Source organism: Polistes fuscatus, unplaced genomic scaffold, assembly GCF_010416935.1.
Source record: "Polistes fuscatus isolate 324 unplaced genomic scaffold, CU_Pfus_HIC Scaffold31, whole genome shotgun sequence".
In the NCBI taxonomy this organism is placed as follows: Eukaryota; Metazoa; Arthropoda; class Insecta; order Hymenoptera; family Vespidae; genus Polistes; species Polistes fuscatus.
The window spans coordinates 188,810-213,737 of NW_025113109.1; the positions used below are offsets into that span (position 1 = coordinate 188,810).

At 33.5% G+C, this 24,928-nt stretch overlaps 2 protein-coding genes and 2 long non-coding RNA genes across 5 annotated transcripts; all 4 read right to left on the reverse strand.

The window, feature by feature from the left end:
• Positions 1-16,804: 16,804 nt before the first annotated feature.
• Positions 16,805-17,470, reverse strand: LOC122520368. 2 transcript variants are annotated; one of them, XR_006304515.1, is made up of 2 exons: positions 17,348-17,470; positions 16,805-17,165 (listed from the first exon to the last, which is right to left on the reverse strand). It is a non-coding gene; the product is annotated as an uncharacterized LOC122520368 (long non-coding RNA). The 2 variants fall into 2 exon arrangements; XR_006304516.1 differs by lacking the exon at positions 17,348-17,470 and adding an exon at positions 17,271-17,339.
• Positions 17,471-20,216: 2,746 nt separating this feature from the next.
• On the reverse strand, positions 20,217-21,735 carry LOC122520363 (fatty acid synthase-like). Its single transcript, XM_043640457.1, has 2 exons — positions 20,668-21,735; positions 20,217-20,588 (listed from the first exon to the last, which is right to left on the reverse strand). The coding sequence occupies exons 1-2, from the start codon at positions 21,619-21,621 to the stop codon at positions 20,217-20,219; spliced, it is 1,326 nt and encodes a 441-aa protein (XP_043496392.1). The 5' UTR covers positions 21,622-21,735.
• Positions 21,736-23,537: 1,802 nt separating this feature from the next.
• LOC122520369 (fatty acid synthase-like) lies at positions 23,538-24,332 on the reverse strand. The gene is made up of 3 exons (XM_043640462.1): positions 24,277-24,332; positions 23,878-24,195; positions 23,538-23,606 (listed from the first exon to the last, which is right to left on the reverse strand). The coding sequence occupies exons 2-3, from the start codon at positions 24,145-24,147 to the stop codon at positions 23,556-23,558; spliced, it is 321 nt and encodes a 106-aa protein (XP_043496397.1). The 5' UTR covers positions 24,148-24,195; positions 24,277-24,332; the 3' UTR covers positions 23,538-23,555.
• A 65-nt stretch (positions 24,333-24,397) lies between these two features.
• Positions 24,398-24,740, reverse strand: LOC122520370. The gene is made up of 2 exons (XR_006304517.1): positions 24,549-24,740; positions 24,398-24,436 (listed from the first exon to the last, which is right to left on the reverse strand). It is a non-coding gene; the product is annotated as an uncharacterized LOC122520370 (long non-coding RNA).
• Between the last annotated feature and the right edge of the window lie 188 nt (positions 24,741-24,928).

Consider the following 24,928-nt stretch of genomic DNA (forward strand, 5'->3'; position numbering starts at 1 on the left):
CGTTGATGTTGCATTAAGTATGTTTGAGAAGTATTTGTAAAAAAAACTATGATATATGAAAGAATATAGCTATTTACGTCTGTTTAACTTATTATAAGATCTTAAAAAAAATTTTTTATCAATCAACTAAAATTTTTATTGAATTTAAAAGTATTAAGTATCTCGAATCGTTAGCTCTGTAGATCACATACGGATATTTTTTCCTTATATAAAAAACAATCTTATCTCATAGGTCATCAGAAGCCGTGGGAAAGATTTCTTTTAAATGAAAGTACAATAACAATGCTTCATACGTAAAAGAATTCATTATGCTAATCAAATCGCATAAATAAATATTTAAACATTATTTAGCAGTGCGGTTAAATCAAGAAAGTTTATAATAAAAATATCTCTAGTTACAAAGAGTATAAGCGTTGGAATAGTTATCTTTTTTATTTTTTCAGTTTTCGTTATCTAGTTTTTATTCTGACTATTTAAAAGTCTCATAGGTTTCCAGAATATTCTAATAAAACATTTTTCTTAAAAAAACTAATTTTTTTTCTTTAAAGTTTCTTATGCTTTCTGTACTACAAATACGAATTATTTTTTTAATAATTGCTATTTTCTGGGATTTTTGATCCTTATAATGATCTAAAAAAATGTTAATTAACATGTCAAATAAAAACATTTTTCTTGTGATTAAATTATTTTTTATTTTACACATTGTTAATTACCTGTAATACTTAAATACGTTGATGTTGCATTAAGTATGTTTGAGAAGTATTTGTAAAAAAAACTATAATATATGAAATAGTATTGCTATTTACGTCTGTACAACTTATTTATAAGATCTTAAAAAAAATGTTTTATCAATCAACTAAAAAATGTTATTGAATTTAAAAGTATTAAGTATCTCGAATCGTTAACTCTGTAGATCACATACGGATAGTTTTTTCTTATATAAAAAACAATCTTATGTCATAGGTCATCAGAAGCCGTGGGAAAGATTTCTTTTAAATGGAAGTACATAACAATGCTTCATACGTAAAAGAATTCATTATGCTACTCAAATCGCATAAATAAATATTTAAACATTATTTAGCAGTGCGGTTAAATCAAGAAAGTTTATAATAAAAATCTCTCTAGTTACAAAGAGTATAAGCATTGGAATGGTTTTATCTTGTTTATTTTTTCAGTTTTCTATTATCTAGTTTTTATTTTGCCTATTTAAAAATCTCATAGGTGTTTAAAGTATTTCTAATGAAACATTTTTCTTAAAGAACTAATTTTATTTTTGTTAAAGTTTCTTATGCTTTCTATATTACAAACAGGAATTATTTTCTCAAGTATTGCTATTTCCTGGTATCTATGATCCTTATAATTCTTTAAAAAAAATGTTAATTAAAATGTTAAATAAAAACATTTATCTTGTGATTAAATTATTTTTTATTTTATACAATGTTAATTTCCTTTAATTCTTAAATTCTTTGATCTTGCATTAATTATGTTTAAAAAGTATTTCTAAAAAAACTATAATATATGAAAGAGACTTTCTGTTTGTACGCGAGATAGAGAGGACGCGTAAAAGAAAGATCCCAAAAAAAAGAGTGATAAGTTGAAAAGTAAAAGGGTAAAGAGGAAAAGCAACTGGAATAGATAATGTTGGGTAAAGTAAAGTAAGAACTTTAGGGGTCTATAAAGAGTAATAGAGTTTTAAGGGTGGTAATTGTGTAAAAGTGAGAGGACGCGTTATAAAGTGTGTTTAGGATAGAGGATAAAGAGTTGGTGGAAAAATTTGTAAGGTAGATTTCAAACTGGTCACTGAAAAATAATAAAATGAATGGTAAAGCGGGCGGAAATATGAAAACAAGGGGCAATGCAGGCGCAAAAGAGATTAAGTAGTCAAGGTTATGTTTTGGAAAGTATAACCAGGATATTAGTTGATGAATGAGAAGTTGGATCAAATGGAAAGGTAATTAGAAATTTTGATTAGCATATTAGAAAAAAGGGAAGAGGAATAGAAAGAGGAGAGGAAATTTAGGATGAAAGAAATACAACAATAAATGGAGGAATAGAAGACACTAGAGCAGACAATATGCAGACTGGAATGGGATAATGAAAGAGGTGAGAGAGAGAAAAGAAGGAAAAATATTGTGATAAAGGGCACAAGGTGAGCATAAGTTAGAGAATGAAGTGTGGATATATACGCCAAAGGAGGTGGAGACAGGTGGCTCTGTGGGAGTTATTGAGGAAAATATGGAAAGAGGGGGAGATACCGGAGCAATGGAGAAGAGGGACAATGTGCATGATTTACAAAAAAGAGGATAAAGATAATATAAAAAATAATAAAAGAGTCACATTAACGTGCACAGCTTATAAAATATACACTAGTATGATAAATGAAATGTTGAAGAAGAAAGTAGAGGGTAAATTAACAGAGAGCCAGCTTTGATTTAGAGAGAAGAGGGGAGTAATAAAAGCGATTTATACAATCAAACATATCGTAGATGAAAAACTAAGTAGCCCGAAAGGAAAATTACTTGCATGTTTTGTGGATCTTAAAGAGGCATTTGACAGAGTTGACAGAGAAATGTTAATAGAGAGGTTGTGGGAGATGTAGGTGGGGTTCAATTTAAGGAGGAGGCTTATGGATATATATTGAGAAACGATAAATGTAATCAAAGTAGAAGAAGAAGAAGCGGAGGAATTTTTGATGGAAAAGGGAGTAAGGCAAGGATTTCCGTTAAGCCCAACTCATTTTAGTATATATATGGCGGCTTAATTGAGGAGATGAGAAAAGGGCAAGTATTAGAATGTAGAGTTGGGAACGAAGGTGTGGAGTGTATCGTATGCTGATGATATTGTCTTGGTAGCAGATAGAGAAGAAGAGCTGAAAGGTATGCTAAGGAGGTTTAGAAAGTATCTGTAAAGTAAGAAGATGATATTGAGTAAGCAAAAACAAAAATTCTAAAATTCGAAAAAAGAAAAGGAAAGATAGAATGTGGAAGTGGGGTGATAGAGAATTAGAGGAAGGGAGGAGATAAGATACTTAGGTTATATACTACAGAAGAATGGAAGGAATGAGAGGCACATGGAAGAGAGGAAGAAGAAACCAATAATCGTAATAAAGAATACGTGGAGTATAGGAGAAAGGATATTTAAAAAAAGCTACAAAAGAAGAAAGAAATTGTTTACAGCGTTAGTGGAGAGTGTAGCGTTATTTGGAGCGGAAATATGGGGATGGGAGGAAGATGAGAGGTTGGAAAGTGTACAAAGAAGATATATGAAATGGACCTTAGGGTTAGTTAGTAATACGCCAAATTATATAGTAGAGGAAGAATGTAAATATGAAAAAATGAGAATTAAAGCATTAAGAAGAGCGTTAAAATTCGAAGAGAAGATAAGGGATTAGGATATAAAATTGGTGAATGAATGTATAAGAGAAAGGGATAGAGACAGAGAAAGAGAGAAAATGGGGAAAGAGTCAAAGATGAGGGTCGGAATAATAAGAAGAGAGAGAATAAAGCAATCAAGATATATGAGAGGTATGGAGTTCAAAGAGAAGGTAAGAGAAAAGCTATTATTGAACATGGAAAGGAAATTCAAGAAAGAGAGAAGGGATAAGATAGATAACTCAAGGTATAATGCGATATACAAGTATATAAGAGTAGAGGAAGAACAAGAGTATTTGAAAAAGGATATGTCAACGAGGGATAGGAAAATAATAGCAAGATTCAGATGCGGGAATGAATGCAAAAGCAGAGAGTTTTGGAAAGGGGAGGAGGAGAAGAGGTGTAGATTGTGCAATGAAGTAGAGGAAGATTACATGCACATACTGGGAACATGTGAAGTAACGAGTAGTGAGGTTGGAATAGAAGTGATACTAAGTCAGGATGCGAAGGAAGAAGAAATATTAAAACGAGTGATAGGAAAGAGAAGGGAAGCGGAGAGGGTTTGAGAGAAGATTGTTAAGATAATTTTTGTTTGTTTTTATTTTAAGTCAGTTATTAAGTTGAATTTGTTAGTATTAAGTTGATATGCTGGTAATATAGTTTATTTAGGATGATATATATATATATATATATGTTTATGGTAAATGGCAAAGTATTGTAAGATATTGTAGAAGGGAGCTTGTAAGGGAAGTTCTCCAAACCTGAAAGGGGCGGAGTAAGAATTAATAAAATAAAATAAAATATAAACTTGGCTCGAAAGGCTCTAAGTTAGATATAGCGTTTTGCGGAAATAACTTATGGGACAACCTTATATGTAGAGAATTACCAAACCCTTCTGAAATTATTAGTGAAACTTTTAGACTATAGTAAAATAATTGTACCGTAGTAATATTATTAATAGCTGTGGCCGTGAAACCCCTAATAAGATTGCTAACTATTTTCAAAACATTAAAATGATCAAATGACAGCGTAACATGAGTACTTTAAGAAATGAAAAATTCTGTATGAAGCGATTCATTGCAATGACTATGCTCCATTATTTAATAACACTTTGTACCTAAGAGTAAATAAAGCTATCGCTTCACTATTTTTCAATTTGCGATGACTTTATTTAAAATAAGGTGAAAGTGTGAAGTTCCGCCACAATTATAATATACGTATTGACTTTATTATTTCAGTTTCGATTCTCTACCGTATTCTTTTCATTCCGTATTCTATGCCACGTCAGGGACATAGCAAGAACCTCTTTCTCCCTTCTACCTGTGATAATGTTAACGCAGCAGAATGCGTGGAAAAATAGGTACGAGGAAAGACGCAATACGATGCGTTGATAGGGGGTTATTGTAATTATTGTATTTATAAACTGGTAATAATGTGAAGGAATATTCTTACGATTACAATGTATTTTCCTATTGCATTGTATGCAAATTAATAATACGAATTCTGTACATCGTATACGTGTGGGATTACTTATATATTTTGTAACAGGAAAATTTGCATGAAGACTCTCTTTGACGTCATATGCATCATATTAACTACAAATATGAAAATAGACGAATATTAAAGGCTAATTTTATTGAAACTAGCAAATGAGAATAAGCGATTCGTCGATTGCGCAAGCAACTTCGAAAGTTGTTGCCATAATGGAAAAATAAGTTAGCACTCTTCTGTCAGCCTACGAACAGCTCGGACTAGTCGAAATTCTTTACGAACTGTAACTTGTTAATTTGTAATTTTTTTTTGATTCTTAGAAGCGATATCGCCAGTGTTTGATATTAGATTCCCTAAAAGCATACTCTATTTCCGATTTGATATAATATTCTCGATTTGACTAATTGATTTGTTTCCCTTATTAAATATATTATATTTTATAACTTTTATTATTATCTTTATTATTATTATTGATTATATGTATTCCATTAATAATACTTATTATATCATTTATTACTATCTTTTTTTATATTATTATTTCTCTTATATTATTCACACTTGAATTACCTTTGACTGACTACGAGCTCAACCGAGAGTTTAAGTGTAGTTTATTTTGTTACATATAACCAGTTAATTGTAAAATCAGTTATCAGTGTTTTCTGCAGTAGTCACGTAAGTTACCTCCTTCAGTCTTTGTTAATTCTTTTTCATTGAAATTTCGCAATATTTTAGGTCACCTAACGACACCCGCCTTTTCCTGTTTCATTCTCTTTCTGCTATTCAAGACTAAACAGATTGAATAATTTGAATAACATTCATATTAGAAAAAACCTATCTGAAGCCTAAGATTTATTTTGTCTTTTATTTAATAAATCTTGAATTGTTTAAACTAAGAGACTTGGCAGTCACTTGACTAAGGCCCCGCCAGGGGAAGGATTAACTTCCTTAGTCTTGAAAAGAAATAATTCCTGTCTCAATATATCCAGAGACAAGCTAATCAATGTACGGGTGCCGATATATAATATTTGCTTAATCAAATATCTTAGAAAAAAATCAATAGTTTTTTTATTGAATGTGCGCTTTTGATACTTAGTTTTTTATAATCCATTTAAATTACTAACAAACATATTTAGTTCTTCATGGGATTCCAAGTTATTAGAAAGTTTTTCTTAATATTGTAAGATCGGAAAACTTATTATATTCTATTATATTCTTTGTATTAAAATTTGTTGAGATAAGTAGGTAAGTTTTCTATTTTTTATCATTTTATATCTTTTTAAACTGTGAAAGTCACAAAAGGAAAAATTTTCTAAAATGGTTAAAAAGGTAGTCGAAATAAATTAACAAGTTTAATTTTTTTTGTAAATTACATTAAAACGGTTTGCCATTAAATCTAAAAAATAAATCCTTTACCTGGTCACGCTATAAATATATATATATATATATATATATATATATATATTTATATAAAATTAAATAACTTCAATAAATAAATGAGAATAAAAATATAATAGTAAAAGAAAAATAATCTTCTTCCATTAGAAAATATTTTCGATCATCAAGCAGGGAAGAGGAAAACGTTTCTTTATCAACTATATTCTATGTAAAAATAAAATTTATAATAATAATACTAATAATGTAATTATAACAACAGTAATTAAAAAATAAACTAGGAAAATTATTAATGATAATAATAATAATAATATGTTATCATTGTGATAGGTAATCTGTAATTAATTATAAAATATGGAGAACTAAGCATGAAAGTATGGAAACGTATTGTGCAACATGAATTTTTTTGTATTGTTTTGAAGTTATACTTCTTTTTCAATACTAAATAACGAGCGTAGCCTGACGAGGATTTCCTTCAGAAATTGTGAGACACTTAACGTAATTACAATTTATGTACCATTTATAAAGATTATAGATTCTTAGCGTATATTCGAAATACGCAGCTCAATCATTTCGAAAATATTGAAAATAAGGAAATTTTCTTATCGTCCCTCCCCACTTTTTAAACCGTTGTTAAGCACGCCATGCAGGGCCTATTAAACATAGCACTTGTCCCATTCTTCCACTGGACGCCTACGACGACACATCTTAGATAAGCAGCAAAGAATTTTCAAAGAAAGCGACGAACAAAGCGATTTAATCTAGAAGCGAAATAAGAAAAGTATAATTATTCCTTAAGCTTCCATAAACGAGGTGAACCTTTTTGTTCAATCCGTATACAAGCGAAGCGAGCAAGAGGTGAGATACGTGTTTAATTTTCTGTTAAAACCTCAATTCCTTATTATATTTAACTTATCAACCAGAGCTTTTATGCTACAATACTTTTTGCCTGACGAGACAATATAATATTAAACTTTATATTGATTTAACCAAGAGTTTTTCTTTTTTCTTATTTGTTGTTTTATTTTATTAATTTTTTTAATAATTGTATTTTATTTAAATTTTGTCTAATATCTTTATTTTGTTGAAGTTTTTATTGAAGTTATATTTTATGTTATTTACAAATGTAGAATATATATTGGCATTCGGGAAAATTGAGGTTATTTCATATTGAATACAATGAAGATGGAGAAGTAAATGTTGTGTGGCTTAAGTTTCTAGTTTCACTAAAGATTTGCCAAAAAATCGTACAAAAAGTTGCTGGACAGGTTGCAATTTAAATTAATAAAACAATAGTGCCGATCGGACGTAGATCTTAACTATTCTCCTTAGCAACAATACAAAAATTAGTATTAGGCGTTCACACTTATCTATAGTTTAAATTTAATTATTTATTATTAATTATTGAAAATTTATTTATTTTAATTTAATTATTTTAATTATTTTAATTTTGAAGTTATTATTAAACTATAATCTCTTGCAGCTTTTTATTGACCAGGATCAGTATACATTTAAATTTCTGTTTTAGTTTTCAATATGCCTAAAACTAATGCAGAGAAATGTAGAGATTATCGTCTTCGTAGGAAAAAGAATAAGGAAAATAAGGAAAATAATGAGGAAAATAAGGAAAACAAAATGCACGCAAATGCAAAACGTTGTAGGGTTCTTGGCTGCGAAGAAAAATTATTCGAAAAGGTTATGAATTGCCTGCGAATGAAATTTTACGTACTCCGTCAACTTCTAATTTACTTTGCGAACCATAGGCTAAGCCTGTGATTACCGGTACAAATTTAAATAATTTAAATGTCCCAGCAATAACCAATATTATTGCTAATTATTTATTTTTTTGTTTGGTTTTTATGTTTTGAAGTCATTTGAAGTTACTTACATTTATTTTATTTAAGATTTATTTAATATTTATTTCTTCAAGAAATCCAATTGTCTGCGAATGGAACTTTATGTAACCCATCAACTTTGAATTTACTAGTGACTTCTGAACCATTGGCTCAGCCTGGGATTAACATTACAAATTTATAGAATTTAAAATATATAGCAATAACTAAAAGTACTGCTAATTATTATTTTTGAACTTATACTTTTTTTAGTACGTTTGGGAATTTAGTCTTTATTTTTTACTTTTACTTCTTCAAGATGCATCGTTGTCTACTGCAAAAGATGACTATCACAATTATATTACTGTGCAAACTGATGTAAATATGGAAAATACTTCTATGCAGTGTCATCATCGTATAACATCAAAAAACATTACACTAACAAACATGGGGCAAAGTTCACGATCTCAAGCACGAAATAATCAATATTTAGCTGATGCTGCGATTATACATGTATTGTGTAATCAAGACATTCTATCGAATGAAGAACGCAATTCGTTAAACCAAGACACAATCATGGATCAGGAATTACCTCAATTTAATGTATACTCTATTTATTTTAACTCTTCAGACCAGTTAGTAATTATTCATTCCGCTGGAAAGCAAATCGATATGGATTTAGATCCTTCTTTACCAAATAGCAATTATCCTCAATATAAACGAGCTCATAAAGAATAAAAATAAAATTCTTGGGCAATTAATTTGAACATCCATGTTCAGTATGTGACAGATAGTTGTTTAAAAAGGATTTAAAAGAGCCATCTAATAAACATAAGGATATTCTAATACAATTTATACCTAATGAACCTATGGAAAAGACTAAGCTTTTAATACATGCATACAAGCTTTAAACAAGAAGAATATTCCTCTAATATCAACATATAACGGCTTCAAATATCCAGATGTACCTTAGCATCTACCACCTTTATATTTAGTTTTTGAAACAATAATTTCGCCTCGTATTTCTTTTATGCAGATCAGACGTCTGAGACATGTGAATGGTAAATACGCTAGTTATGGACAATTAATTAACCTTCCTGTTTCAGTTAATACAATGGTCAAATCTCTTCAAAGAAATATCGAAAACGATTATTCTATAAATTTACATATTAAACGTAAGAAAATTGACTGATCTAGTTACTTACATGTTATTGTTAACAAGCGTACAATTAAAGCTTGGATTCAATTTTTAATACCGTCTGCATTGTATAGAATGTACGATATTAAATTTAATGATTAATATTTTAACGATAATTAAATTCACGACAAAGTTGGACAAAATGATGTCAGCGAACACATTCCTGTAGAAGAGAGTCTTACGGCGCACCAAGCGACATTAATGTGGGATGAAGAACAATATTTACGTATTGTACCTGGCGAAGAAAATTTATTTCAAAGTTTATTATTTGATGAATTTTTTTATTTCTTATTTCTTATTGAATTTATTATTTCTTATTTTAATTCTTATTTTATATAAACTTTTCTTCTTCTTTATGTATAAATAAATAAGATTTTACTTATTTTTTTTGCAGTTATTTTTGAGGTTGTTGATGCTATATTCATTTTGGTACAACAAAGAAGTATAACTTCTGACGTGCGTACATAAGTACACACAGTTTATTTTTTTATTTTTTTGTTAAATAAATAAATAATAATAATTAGAAGCTTTTATTCTCATACTTTAAATTCTCCCTCTTTTGACCTGGTCACGCTATAAGTAAATTTATATATATTTAAATAAAATTAAATAACTCTAATAAATAAATAAGAATAAAAATAAATTAATAAATAAAATTAATACTATATTATTACTGTTTGGGAATAAGCATTCAAATCGAACGACGCCACGTGAAAGTTGTGGCGTGAAGAAGACACGCCTCTTTTCCCAGCATTCTCTAGAAGAATCATCGTAACGCCGGCGTTTCCGGCAGCCATCACAGTACATTCAAAATTCTCATACGGTTACGACGTGCTCAAAAGGTCATCTCAGTTTCTCATCATCGAGCTCGTTCCGTTACTCAGAACACTCAAGAGATTAATATAATCTTTAAAAGTCTTCTCAAAGGATTAATATAATCCAAACGTCTCAAGCCTTCTCAATCTACAACAGACTTCTCATAAAAACTCACTACGGTAACACGTGACCAGCAACTATTTTGTAACGTAATTATTTAAAATCTGACCACGGCAACTTGTAAGGTGCTCGGTGTTCTTCTCATTTTATTTTTTAATTTATTTCCTCAACATTTGGTCCTTCGAGCCGGATTAGGCATTCTTACAATTGCCAATTATACGAAATAGTGTGAAGTGCGTGTAGTGCCGTCTCTCTTCCTCGCTCACGTTCGTGCCCCGCGAGGTATATTGCCGTCTCTCTCTATCTCGTGCGCGTCCTTAGCGGAAGACTTTCTCGCGTTCGTGCAAAGCGAGGATAGTGCCATCTCACTCGCTCTGATACGATCGTGCTTGTAGTGTGTTCGTAGGTATGCAATAATAATTATTTCACTAAGGAATATTATTATAGAATATTTTTATATTTTTAACTTATCAAAAAGGATTTACAAAAATATATTATAAACTTAACAAAATGTAATAAAGAGAAAACGGAAGTAGTGTCTAGAGTTCAGTCTTTTGTCGCTGCTAGTAAAACGCGTGTGTCTCGCTCGATGGTTGTAACGGAAGAGAGCGAGTAGCAGTGATTATTCATATACTTGGTGTTTTCTTAATTCTTTGGTTTCGTCACTAGAGGCGTGACGGTGAGAGTGCCGGTTGCGCCAAGCTTTGGCGTGACGGCAACAACGATGTAGCGGAAGGAACCAGAAACTTAAATTCTATTAGTTCTTATAGTAACGACTATTTATATGTAACATTTATTTTATTCATAAACTATTACAGAACTAAAGAGCAGATAACGAGAACTCGTTGTTGATCGAGCCCGAGTAACTTTTTAATTCATTTCTTCATTTATCATAACGGAAGAAGAAAGTCTTTGTAACTATGGAAGCATTAACGTTCCCATAGAAACGTTGTTAGCTGTGATAGAGTGCCAGCGCTAAAGTAGCTTGGCCAAAGAATGAGCGGTAAGGATAGCGGTGCTAATCGTCGTATAGGATAAAGTAGAAATCTGCATATCGACAGCAGGCCGTTACAGTACTATCCAACGAGCGACTAAGGCTAACCTAAGTCGTGAAACGTATCTTTACCTAGAAAAGTACGTTTTATGTTAATTCGAGATCGGAGATTGGCTGTCGTTGTTGCCCTCCATGGTCGGGGTGATGTCCGTTTGCTCAGTGGCCTCGAAGAAAGCTGGTTTGAGTCTCTCTGTCGAGATCGTCGACTGTTTTCCATTAACGTTGACGCGGAAAACGCTATCCGATATCCTTTCCAACACTTCGAACGGGCCCTCGTAGGGTTGACAAAGCCGTCCTGAAGAACCACCGACCCTGACAAACACGTAGGTGCAGGAATGCAGAGTCTTATGCGCAAACGCCCTATCCTTGGAGTGACGCGCAGCTGGTGCTGACCGAACTCGACGCATTTTCTCCTGAAGAGGCTCGAGGAATATCTGCGGATCGTTTGCAAGTTCATCACTGAAGAAGTATTCGCCAGGAAGCTTAGCGTCGTCCCGTAAACGAGCTCTGCTGCTGTTGCTCGAAGGTCTTCCTTGAAGCTAGTGCGTAGGCCTAGCAAGACGACGGGAAGAACGTCGACCCTGTCTTGTGTACCATGGCACATGATTGCAGCTTTAAGCGAACGGTGTTATCACTATATCATCCCATTGAAGGCAGGATTATACGCGGCTGTCCGAGTACGTTGACAAACTAAAAGTTTCATCAAAGCTTGAAAAAAGGTAGATTCGAACTGCGAACTTTGGTCTGTAGTTACGATGGCGGGTGCTCTGAAGCGAGCGACCCAACCGCTAAAGAATGCCTTCGTGACGCTATCGGCTGACATATCGGCTATGGGGATTGCTTCCCGCCACCTGGTGAACCGATCAATCATCGTAAGGCAGTAGCGGTAACCTCTCGATAATGGCAGTTGTCCAACGATATCAATATAGACATGATGGAAACGTGTGTCTGGTATTGCAATTCGTTCTGGAGCGGTCTTCGTGTGTCGTTGAATCTTGCTGCGTTGGCACAGCAGACAGGTGCGTACCCAACGGATAATGTCGCTGTTCATGCCGGGCAAGACGAACCGTTGCGCTATTTACCTCTTAGTAGAACGTGCGTCGAAATGTGCCAGGTTGTGCGAAGTATCAAAGATGCGTTTTCGCAGCGTCTGCGGAACGTATGGTCGGACATCCGTTCCAGAAACGTCGCAGTAAATGACTGTCTCGGTGTATCGACGCGTTACTTTCGTAGAACGAGAGACGTTGTTGCTCCAGCATCGATCAGGGCAGCGAGTTCCTCGTCTCTCGCTTGATGTTCTGCCAAGTTCTGTGTGTGGACAACGACAGGCATGCTAATTTCCTCTACCCTGGAGAGCGCGTCCGCGACTGTATTCTCGTCGCCTGCGACATGGATGATATTGGTGGTTAACTGCCCAATATAGTCCAAATGTCGTGGTTGTCGTGGTGACGTCTTGCTCGCCTTCTCTCGGGATGCGAAAGTTAATGGTTAATGTTCAGTCTTTATTATTAGGTGTCGTCCTTTGACCAAGAATCGGAAGAATTTAAAGCTGCTTAAATTGCCTGTAGCTCTCTTTCGTAAGTCGAATATCTTGTCTGCGTTTGCGAGAGCTTTTTCGAGAAGAAACCTTAAGGTTGAAATTAATCCCCACCATGTTGCTGCAAGACTGCTCCTATAGCGTTGTCGGAGGCGTCCGTCTGCAGGTTCAGCGGTGCATCTGCACAAGGATGTGCAAGTAGTGATGCTTCACCGAGTTGTCGTTTGCACGTATCGAACGCGCGCTCTGCGTCCGGAGCCCATTCGATAAATCGCCGGTCCTTCTTCCTGGCGCCTACCAGATAGACGTGCAGTGGTTCCTGCTCCGATGCGGCGTGCGGAATAAAACGACGATAAAAGTAAACAGTTCCCAAGAATCTTCATAGGTCGCTGATGTCCTCGGGTCTTGGATACTGTTGGATGGAATCCACGCGCTCCTCCACTGGACGTGTACCTTGCGCGTTGATTTTGTAGCCGAGGTACTCGACCTCGCTTGCACCGAAGGTGCATCTGGATACGTTGATAGAGAGGCTGAAATCGCGTAACCTCTCGAATAACGCGCGAAGATGCCTTGTGTGCTTCCCTGGCGTTGACGACGCTACCAAGATATCGTCAATATAGCAGTAGCAAAAATCCAATCCTCTCAACGCGCTCTCCATAAAACGCTGGAAAGTCTGTTCTGCGTTCCGGAGTCCGAAGAGTATGACGTTAAATTCGAAAAGGCCAAACGGCGTGATTACGGCTGTGTTTTGGTGATCCTCCGAATCTATTGGAATCTGATGATATGCGCGTTCTAAATCGATAACTGTAAATATCGTGCAACTATTTAAACTATGCGCGAAATCATGCAAATGTGGAATTAGATAACGGTCTGTTTCCCATAGATTAAAGAATCAGGACTCCACTAAAAAACATGGAAGTTTGGTTTTTTTTTGAATAGCTTATTCTGCGTAGAAAAATATAAACTTGAAATTCTACGAAGTATTTTTCACCTGTCGTTAAACGTAAATGTACATTTCATTTAATCATTTCAATTTCAGAATTCTTTTAAACTCAGGATTTTTGCAGCGTCTTCTTCTGCTTCTTCTTCTTTCTCCAGCGTCCAAATAGGCATATTGCCTGTACTTCATCGCAACTCGCTTCTTGTAGGTATATCGTCCGCCCATCGTTTTCGTGGTCTTCCTGGGCTTCGTTTCCCTGGTGGTGATCTATCCCTAGCGATCTTCACAATTTGGTCCCCTGTCTTTCGGGTTCTGTGATCGTTCCACTGAATTTTCCTCCCCAATACCCAATCATTGATGTTTTCGATTTAGCATGTTCTTCTGAGGGCCTAACTTCTTTGTCTATCCCATAGAGATTTTCCGGTTATTCTCCGGATTATTTTCATTTCCGCTGCCTCTATCATCTGGCGGGTTTTAGATGTCTCGGGTCTTGTTTCCGCCGCATATGTTAGTATGGGTCTTATAGTAGCCTTGTAAATACGGCTTTTTGTGTCTATTCTGAGATGATTGTTGCGGAATATGGTGTCATTGAGTTGTGCCGCAGCTCTTGTTGCCTTAACCACTTGTGTTCTTACTTCCGTTTCTATTTCACCAAAGCTGGAAATTTCTATGCCTTAGTAGTCAAACTTCATCACTTTTTGTATAATGCTCCCATCAACCACCAATTTACATCTAAAGGGTATCTTGGATGTGGTCATGCACTTAGTTTTTGATGTAGATATTACAATCCCAAGAGATTGAGCCATTGTGTTGAACTCATGTAGAAGTCTCTGCAGATCGTCTTCATTCTCCGCTATTAAAACTGCGTCGTCTGCATAGCATATGATTTTCAGTTCTCTATCTCCCATCCTATAACCTCTCTGTATACAGACTTTTTTTATAATTTCATCCATGATAATATTGAATAGTAGCGGGCTCAGTGAGTCTCCCTGTCTAATGCCTCTTCCAGTGTTATGGGTTCTGTTAGTTCGTTATCTATATTTGCCTGTATGTTGTTGTTCTGGTATATATCTTCTATTGTTTTTATGATGTTGTTTGGTATTTGTCTGTTATAGAGGAGATGAACGACATCAGTTAGTCGTATCCTATCGAACGCTATTTTTAGGTCTATAAGCTGAAGAACGCCGGTTTATTATATTCTATCGACTTTTCCGTTATTTGTCTGACGACGAATGCTGCATTGTACATGATCGTCCAGGTCTGAACCCTTGTTGTTCGTCAGCTAGTGTTATCCTTTCACTGATAAGATTTGAGATTACTTTGGTGACTAATTTCAAGGTAGTGCATAGCAGATTTATTCCTCTATAGTTCCCGGGCTGTTTTTTATCTCCTTTTTTAAAGAGTAAAATCATTATGCTTGTTCTGAATTTTTTGTTGTTCGAGGATCCTTTGTGTGAGAATAGTCAACTCCTGAACCAATCTTTCTCCACCGTATTTAAGGAGTTCATTTGCGATGCCGTCTTGACAAGAGCTCTTCCTGTTTTTCAATCCATATAGTGCTTTTCTCATGTCAGCTTCGTCGATAGAGATGTTATTATTTATCATGATATCTGGGACACCTTGTGTTGTGTTAGGTTGGTCATCCTTGTATAGGTCTTTTAGATATGCGGTCCATGTTTCCTTATCAATTAGTCTTACTGGTATTAATTCCGTAATTTTTTTTCTGGTTTTAATGAATCTCCACATTTGTTTTTGAAGACCGTAAAGTCCTTCTCTAGTTGTTTTGAGAACTTTTCCCAGTGCATGTCCTTCATTCTTCTAACTAGCGTACCAGTTTCTTTTCTAATGTTTTGTATGCGTTGTAAGACTCGGCAGTTCTACTTGTTAATATTTAAGGTAGGCTTGTTTTTTCTTCTTACATTGTTCTTTTATCTCTTCGCAGAACAATGGAGTATTATTTTTTGCGAGGCCTCGTTTTTTACATTTCTTGGTTCCCAATGCCTCTATGGCCGCGCTTTTTATGTTTGTTTTTAGTTTCAGCCATATAGTGTTTACTTCGTCACGATTATCAGCTGGGTTCAGTTCGATTTTTTCTCTTAAACGTCTTTTGTATAATTCTCGTTTGTTGTATCCCAGAAGGTATCTATCTTTATTGTTTCTTCGTTTGTTACGTGACTTTGATCTTTTCTTTTGTGATGGCATTTGATTCTAAATTTACCAAGAAGTAGACTGTGGTCGCTTCCAATGTCGGCTGATTTAAGTGTTCTCACATCCAAGATTTCAGATGATGGTATATAACTATTGGTTAAGATATAATCAATGGTTGAGCGTTGACCCCGTGTGTTGCTAAAAGTGTACTTGTGTTGCTCTTTGTGTTTAAAAAATGTGTTTGTGATACAGCGTCTTCTGTTGTCCGTAAAAAATTGACCAATATACTACTTCATCTTTTCGCACGTTTTGTATTGGATGTACTGTATTTGGTCTTCTTTTTATATTTTTATGTAATTGTTTATCTACATTGATAAAAACAGAAAACTGTCTTTTCTTATGGATTCCATTGTGCTCTTGACATAAATAAAATGCAATATTAGTTTTAAATGTCAACGATTTATATTGATTTCTGGGGCTTTTTTTCCGTAAAAATCTATCCCTCTTGTATCTTTATAGCTCTTCCGCAATAAAATTGATAAACTTGGTAAGAAATTGTTCGCTGCAACAAATTCCTCAACTTGTTCTGACATTTGACCGAACACACAAGCTTTATCCTAAATAAAAAGAAATGTCTCTACAACAAAAAAAGATTTAGCTTGCTTCTATTGCAGACAGCGTATACAATATTTATTTTGTTATTTCAGGTTGATGGTATTAGCAACAATCATTAATATTGGTATTAGTTGTCTCGGAAACATTATAGAATTAAGATTTATATGCCATCTCGTTAAAAAAAACTAAAATTATTTGGAAGAAAGCCGAAAAATTATCATGTCACCTAAAAGTAACACTGGCTCCTAAAGGGTTAATATGTAGTCTATATCAATTTCTGTCCTCTCGTGTTTTTGTAGGTTAATTTGTGTTGCAGTTTATGGGGGTAGAACGTGTTGTAAATGGGTAGTTCGTTCATGACACAGAAGTTAGTTAGCCTGTCCCCATTGCAATTGGTGGTATTCTCATTAAAACAGTTTTTTATCCCATTGACTATCATATTACCGATCCTTGCATTGAAGTCACCAAGTATTACAGTCACGTTATGCCTAGGTATGTTGTCTAGGTGCGCTTGCATCGGTTCATGGAATTCCTCTTTCTTTTTTTGTGTTTTGGTAACATCTGGAGCATATGCACTAATTATGTTTGTCGGTATCTTCTTTTGGAACTGTAGCGTTACCTGTAGTATCCTGTCGCTGATATATTTGGACTCTGTTGAGGAAAATAAAAAAAAGTTAGATGGACGCCGAGCACTTTACAATAGACAGGTTTAATTTTAAATATTTCAGTTACAAACAGGTGGTTATCACGTGTTACCCTAAGTGAGACGGGTGAGAAGTCGGTTTTTAATAGAGTGAGACGGCTAAAGAGAGGTTCTGGATTGTATTTATCACCTGAGCAAGGCTTTGAGAGACTGTATTAATCACTTGAGTGGTCAAACAAATGGTATAAGATCGACAATGAGCAAACTGAGATTTCTTTCAGGTGTGCACGTTGTACGCGTAAGAAAACTTCGATTGTAATGGCTGCCGGAGAAGCCAGCGTTACGGCGAGTCTTCAATAGTCGCTAGGGAACGAGGAGTGTCTTCATCGCGCGATAACTGTCGGGTGGCGCCTTCCGTTGGGAACGCTCGTTCCCAAACAGACTCTAATACGTTATTTTCGACTTTCTCGTGTACCAGTAGGCTCACTCTTGAGGTGGCTCTTTCATTTTTGTTTCTTTTTGCTATTAAACAAGATGTACTTTCCATATTTGATGTTTCACTTGCCTTTTTTTTTGGTATTGGGAAAAGCACAGATATCTAGTCTGTGTTTTTCTATTTCCCCTAGTACTTCCTGGTCTTTAATGTCTATGGAAGTTACATTTCAGCATCCTATTTTAAACGTTTTTATTTACCATTTCTTTCGTATTCCTATTTCTCCTTGCTATGTCGTCATTATTATTTTCTGTCCTATACGAGACTACATTTTTAATTCTTCTAAGAGCGCTTTATTTTTTTTACCGAGGGTAGGTTTCTAGCATCACGCTCAATCCTCCTTTTTAGTCTGGGCTTTTGACCAGCTAGTTATTAACTAGGCGGATTTCTAAACCTAAGAAAAATATTAGTAACCTAAGAAAAATTTTAATTTAAAACAAGTGCGTATTTAGACATGAGAATTAAAAACACGTGCTGTTTTTAACGATTTATAAAATTATATTTTTAATATGAGTATTTTTCATTTTAAATATGTCTGCTATCTGCTTTATTAAAACCTTTAATTTTCTACACTATTTATATTAACATTGAAAATACAGATGTTTTTAAATTTTTTTAAATATAATTATTTGATATTATGTTTTGGTATGCCATAGGAGTATAACTTCTTCCGTGCGTACATAAATGCATACATCTGTGTTTTTTTATTTGGTTCTTTTGTGGTAATAATAAACCTTTCCTTGATTACGTGACTATTTGAAGAGGAAAATATCGAGCGTAGAGGATAAAAAAAATGACTTTGGACGAAACAATATTAAAGTTTTAAGAAAGTTTGAGAATGATCAAATAACCTTGTTGATCGACCGACGCCTTGAATCGGTACTCCAATGGTTTTTCTTGTCGTAAAAAAATGCCTTCAAAGGTGAATGTTGGAAATAGTTTATTCGTTAGGAATGAGGATAGGTGAAATAAATAAAATATATTTTTGAGCCCAGTCAGTACTGAAAAGTATACTTTATTTGGCCCGTCAGGGAAAAGCCTTTCGGCATAAAAACCCTGGTTAAAGTATACAGATGTCGATGAATGTAGAGTTAGCTTGATTATCAGCAGCTATCAAAGGTGATGATATATCAAAGGCAGAATAGAATTCTGACCACGTGTGCCTTCTTCCTTTGTGGCTTGTAGTGCTTCGCTGATATCTTCGTTGCGCAGAAGTGTAGCTCTCTTCGAAGTGATCGCTCGCAGTTATCGTGGTAGAATATGACGAAGCGCGAGAACACAAAGCTTTTATAGAAAAAGGCGATGCAAAGTGCGGGCCAATTGCCGAAAAGACAAATACCGTAGCTGTCGATGCATATGATTGGCCTAATAGAAGTGGTGGGAGAACGCGCGTTAGAAGAACGAAGGCGCCCTTACAAAAGAATCGCTGTGCTCCTTTGTTTTTATCACTGTACTGCGATGCTTCCTTATCGCTATGTCTAGCTGTTTTAGATTATTATTTAAGGACATTCCTTCATAGCCTTATGTCGCATGACTAAATTATCCCTTCTGCATTTCGAGAGTAATCCAGTCGCTGAAAACTCTTGTGTTTTTGGACAAAACTATGTGTATATACGTATACGTTAGTGGAAAATGTGTTTCGTAAAACAAGTGAATAACTTAAGTCAAAAAGAGGCGAAAAGAACCACAAACGTCGAGAAACAATGTAATTTTACTATATACTAATACTAATTTTATTCTTAAAAGTACATTTTAACGTTTCATATTCGATACATTTCATTTCATATTTTGTTTCATATACGATATCATTATTATCTTTTTCCAAACTAAGTTACAAAATTTGCATATAGAAAGAAGAAACAACGTGAAAGAGAAGAGACTTATTAAAATTAGGTAAGCGTATACTCAACGAAACTTACATAACTCTTGTATAATTTTACAGAATTGTTAATCATAGTTATAAAGATATTGTTCGAATTGCCGTTTTTCCTTTTCTTGTGGATTCCCGTCATCAATTCGTTGCTAAAAAATTTTAAACACAGTCATAATTAATGAGATATAAAACTTGCATATAAAAAAATAGTAATATATAATAATAATTATAATTATAATACCAGTGAAAATTAAAATAATTATACTATCTAAGAGATTTGATCGAAACAAAAAATAGATAATGTCATTATTGACATAAAAATAAAATTAATTACCTCGTTGTCGATCTCCCAACGAAGATATTTTTCTCGTTGTCATTTGGGAATTATCTTTAATATTTGGCGAGCAGCGATTACTGAAGAGTCTGTGCAAAGTATAGCATTTAGTCGTTTAAGAACCATGACATCTTTGTGTTATATAAATTTTTGAATTTGGTCTCAGCTAGTGTATTTCCCACAAAATTAGGCAATAATATAAATAAACCATGCAGGGAAGATTCTTTTCTTTTTTTGCATAATTTTTCCACATTTGTGTCTCCTAAGCTATCTTCGTCTAAGTCGAGCGAGGAGAAAATGAAGAATTTTACGTGTGATTACAGTGCTTTCTGCTATATTTATCGAGTATTTCAGTAACTTTAAAATACTTTAACGAAGATTGACGAATCCATCTTCGTTCTCTGTAAATCGAATATACCATCGAGTTGACCTATAGTTAAAGCTTCTTTAAATATTTTGTCAAAGCTTGTGGCATTGTTTAAGTCAACCTCTTGTCGAACAATGATCGTTGCTCCATATTCGCGCCATTTAAGGACCAAATTTTCGTTACTTTGTTTTGACATATTAGAAACAATGATAAATTTTCTAGCTCCTTGTTCGATCATCCATTCGATCAGTACTTTTCCAAAGATATTAAAACCGTCGATAACGAGGTAGCATTTATCGCTATGAAAGAAAAGTTGAGGAATTAAGTTAGAGAATTTTTTTTCTTCTTGCAAGTTGACTAAAACCTGTAAAAAAATACATTCGTATCATAATTGTCAACAAATCGAACGTATTATTTCATAAAGTTTATACATAATTAATTACCTTTCCGTAACGTTCACAAGCCTTAATTTTTCTTTCTTCTGTTGCTCCCTGAATCATAATTCTTCGTGATATAATTGGTTTTATTAAACCCGTTTGTAGAGCTTTTCTCATCAATTCCGCTAATTCTCTCTTTCTTTTTTGTGGTAACTTAATAAGGTCTTGTAAACAGTAACTATATACACTTATGAACCGTATTAAATTAGATAGTGGTAATGGATTGTAATTAGGCCCTTTAAAATCGTAAATCATTACCAAATGTTTTATATTTTTAACAATGTCCAAACAACTTTCCATATCGTCTAAGATGGAATAGTTTGCAACTACAAAATCAAAACCTTTGCCTTTTGTAATATTCATAATATTAATTGTATAGTGTTCAACTTTGATAATATTAGACTTTGGTAAACTTGGTCGCAACGACTCGATCACCCGTTTTTCTGCATCCGTTTCGTAAGTAGTGTAAACATCAAAATTATAAGATAAGGATAAATTTATGAGAGCCTGTCCTACGTCACTAGCACCATAATGTACTAGCACAGATTTAATTTTTTTAAACCTCCAAGTATCCGAATGCAAAATGCAGAAAGCTGCCAAATATGCTTGGGGAATTGTTGAAGCATCTTCGAAGCTCATAGTGTCTGGAATAATCCAAGTAAAATCTGGATCGGCTGAAATTTCATTACTTATAGTAAAATTATCAACTAGTCCCATTACTCTACGACCTTTCTCATCTGTCCCTGAATATTCTGTAATAGATATCTGTGATTCTAGGCTGACATCATTTTTTAACCAATATTCGTATGCACCTAAGTCAAATGCAGAACATTTTACTTTCACCATCCTATTATTTTTTTCTTTAATCAATGATAATTTTTCAATCCATACTAATGAGCCTGATTTATTAATTTTCGCTTGCCAACGCATAGAAGAAGTAGACTTTACTCGCAATGGCATCCATCTGTATGTGCCTCATACCCCGTTTGGGGCTAATAACTTTTCACGAAGATTAAGTTTTATTTGTGATTCATAGAATTCATTTTAAAGTGAGAATTTCGGTGACTTAGCATCTTGTAGATCAAAATTTGAAGTTTTTAATACGCCAGTTCTCCTTTTATATCTCGAAGTATCTCAAATATATCATTATCGATAATAGTGTTAACCACAAATATAACATTGTCATATTTGTGTCTTGTAAGCAGATTTTTAACCTATCTAAACAGTTTTCGTGGTTCTTAACGACAACAGTTTTTCCTAAATTTGTTTCTTTATGTAAAAGAAGAGCTGTACGACAGAGAGCAATTTTTATTTTCAGGACGATGTTTAATCCCACATTTGTTAATACAGAAATCGCATTATCTTCCTCTTTTTTTCAATGATTGTCAATAAAAATGGTTCTTTACCAGAGTACTAATAAGTCTTCTTACATCGGTATAATGCGCGTTATTTATAATCGTTAAAATATAATTTTCATGAATTGTCTTATAAGCAACTCTCTAGCAATTAATTTTATATTGAAATTTTTCCTCGTCCTTTTTATGATATTCTCGAGAAAATCCAAAATATTCTCATTTTTCTTTTTTGACTCATTCGTTAACAATATCTTTTCTTCACTGTTCATGCTAATATTTTTGGAAATTAATCCTAGTACTGCGTTTAACACGTCGTCGATATCATCTTTGTTTTATTGATATTCTGGATAAACCGAAGTTCATCCGCGACAATTTTCCAATTCCTGTTTTTAAATATTATTTAAATTGGATTCCACTCATTGCAATTCCGGGGCAAGCAATTACGTTTTTTTAAACTTCATCGGTAAAGCTACGAAAAAAAATCAGTATAGTTCATATAGTTTGTTAAACTATGATACATTACATTATTTTTTGTCGAAACATTTATAAACACGATATTTAAATAAGTGATCAGAAAAATGTTTTTTAGTAATATAACAAGTTTGATGTACGAGCATATTTGGTGTAAAAACTATTTTTATGTCGTTTAAAAAAAATATACGTATTAACTTCTTGTCTACTAGACATTTTTGTTTTAACAAATTGTCTATTGTAACATTTCCTAATTGTAAATGTTAGTACTTATACGTTAAAAAATTGCTGCAGATTATTATTGTTAAGGAACAGTCATAAATAATGTATTATCAAAGCATAATTTAATAAATAATATTAATTTTATTTTTTTATTCTTTGATTGTAAATAAAGAAAATTAAAATTTATTTATTTATAGTCCAAAAATGCTCTTAAGATTCTTCACATTTATTTCAGTTTTTATTTACGTGGTTAAGAATTAGAAGAGTTTTTGAACTTTTGGTATATTGTATCTTAATAATCACGAGTAAGTTAATATTAGGTTTCAAATTCTTACCATAGTTTCCTTTGATTTTTTCTGTTAATTTTTCCATGTCGATGACGAGTTTCTGTATCCTACTCGGTACCAACATATTTTTATTCCTACTGCTGATAATATGAACTTGAACTAATCATTCTAGTAATAACCTCCAGTCTCTGCTCCATTTAAGCGTTCCATTGGAACACGATGTAGAAAGTCCGCTAATAATTTTGTAAGATTCTTCATACTGGTAACCATGTAAAAGTAGATTAGAGTAAATATTTTCTTCGTCTAAAATTTTCGTTTCTTCTTTTAGTAAAATGATTTCTGGAATATCTTCCTTCTGTGTTTGTGCTAAGCGAATAGTTCCAGAAGCTATCATAATTTCATCTTTAGTTTTTACTTCAAATTTTCCTGATCCTGAAAATTTACATTATTTCAAATATTTAATTTAAAAAACTGTATTAAAATATTTATTTCAATAAATAAACCTGTAAAAGTCCATGGGGAGAAATTTCAATCATTATAGCGTTTTTTGGTAACATTGTTAATATTTCTTCGAATAAGACAGGAGAAAGGAGATTATTCGTATGATATTCTGGTGAAAAAGGTGAGCTTTCATTAAATGCCACTCATTTTTCGGAGTAGACGTGCATAGCCAACGTTACTGCGATTTTTTGGTTGAGAGATGACTTTTTTTAAATATTCTAACAACTTTGGACCAGCTGGAGAAATGTACCGACTATAAAAGCAATATTACTAGTCGGCACGGTTTTAGCAAATATTCCTTTACCCTAAAGAAAAAATAAGTATAGTTTCAAAATTTTAATATTTTTAATGTCTATCAAAAAATATCTCCTAAGCATTACCTGTAATTCTTTTACAAAAGCTTTTATGGACTCGGTAGGTCCACTTATGGTAGAACTGTCGGGTCCATTATGACAAGCCATATCAATGTCTTCAGGACAGAAATGCCGCAACTGTTTGTAACCGAGACCAACTGCGGCCATCGTTCCGTGTATCAAATCACTTTCTACTGAAGCCAAACCACGAGAAAGAGCGCTTAAAATCATTTCCTCAGCAGTAAAGCAACCATCTGCGTAAGAACAACCCAGCTCACCAACAGAATGCCCGATCATGTAATTCGGTTTCACACCAACAGCATATAGAGTATCTACCAGACCAATCTACGTAACATTATCCGAAATTATTCATTTAAAAAAAAAAAATAAACACTGCTGAAGGAGAAACATTAGATATATTATTACTTGTATTGCTGCTATTCCCAGAAAGCAATTTATAATATTATCGTATATTGTTGGATTTTTATCGCATATATATGCTCAATATCGTAACCTCGAGGTCTTAAAACTACATCACATTTTTTTATTGCTTCGGCAAAGATTGGTATTTTCATTAGTGATTCACCTAAAAGAGAATTTTACATTTAATATATACGAGAGAGAGAGAGAGAGAGAGAGAGAGAGTGAGAGAGAGATGTAACATTTTTTTAATTATTTAAATATAAAATTCGTAGTACCCATTCCGATCCATTGTGATCCCATCCCCGAAAAAACGAACCAGATCTCTCGAGATTGAACTGACATATTAGGTTGAACCATTTCTATCGATTGCTCTGAATCAGCTGCTTCAAAATCTGGAATTACTGTATACCCAGAATACAGAGAATTGGAAAATGGTTTCTCAGTAATATCAGTAATTAATTGAGCCAATTCATCATTTTTTCGAATTTAACTAAACACAAATAGAATATAGTTCACGATCATTTTGCCTAATCAGTTCGGTCGTAAATTAAATATCTTACAATATCAAAGATCGACGATATCATTTCCTGAGTTCGACAAGAAGCTACAAAAAGTCGTGGCATATTATATGGTGAAAGTTTTCTTCTTTGATTCT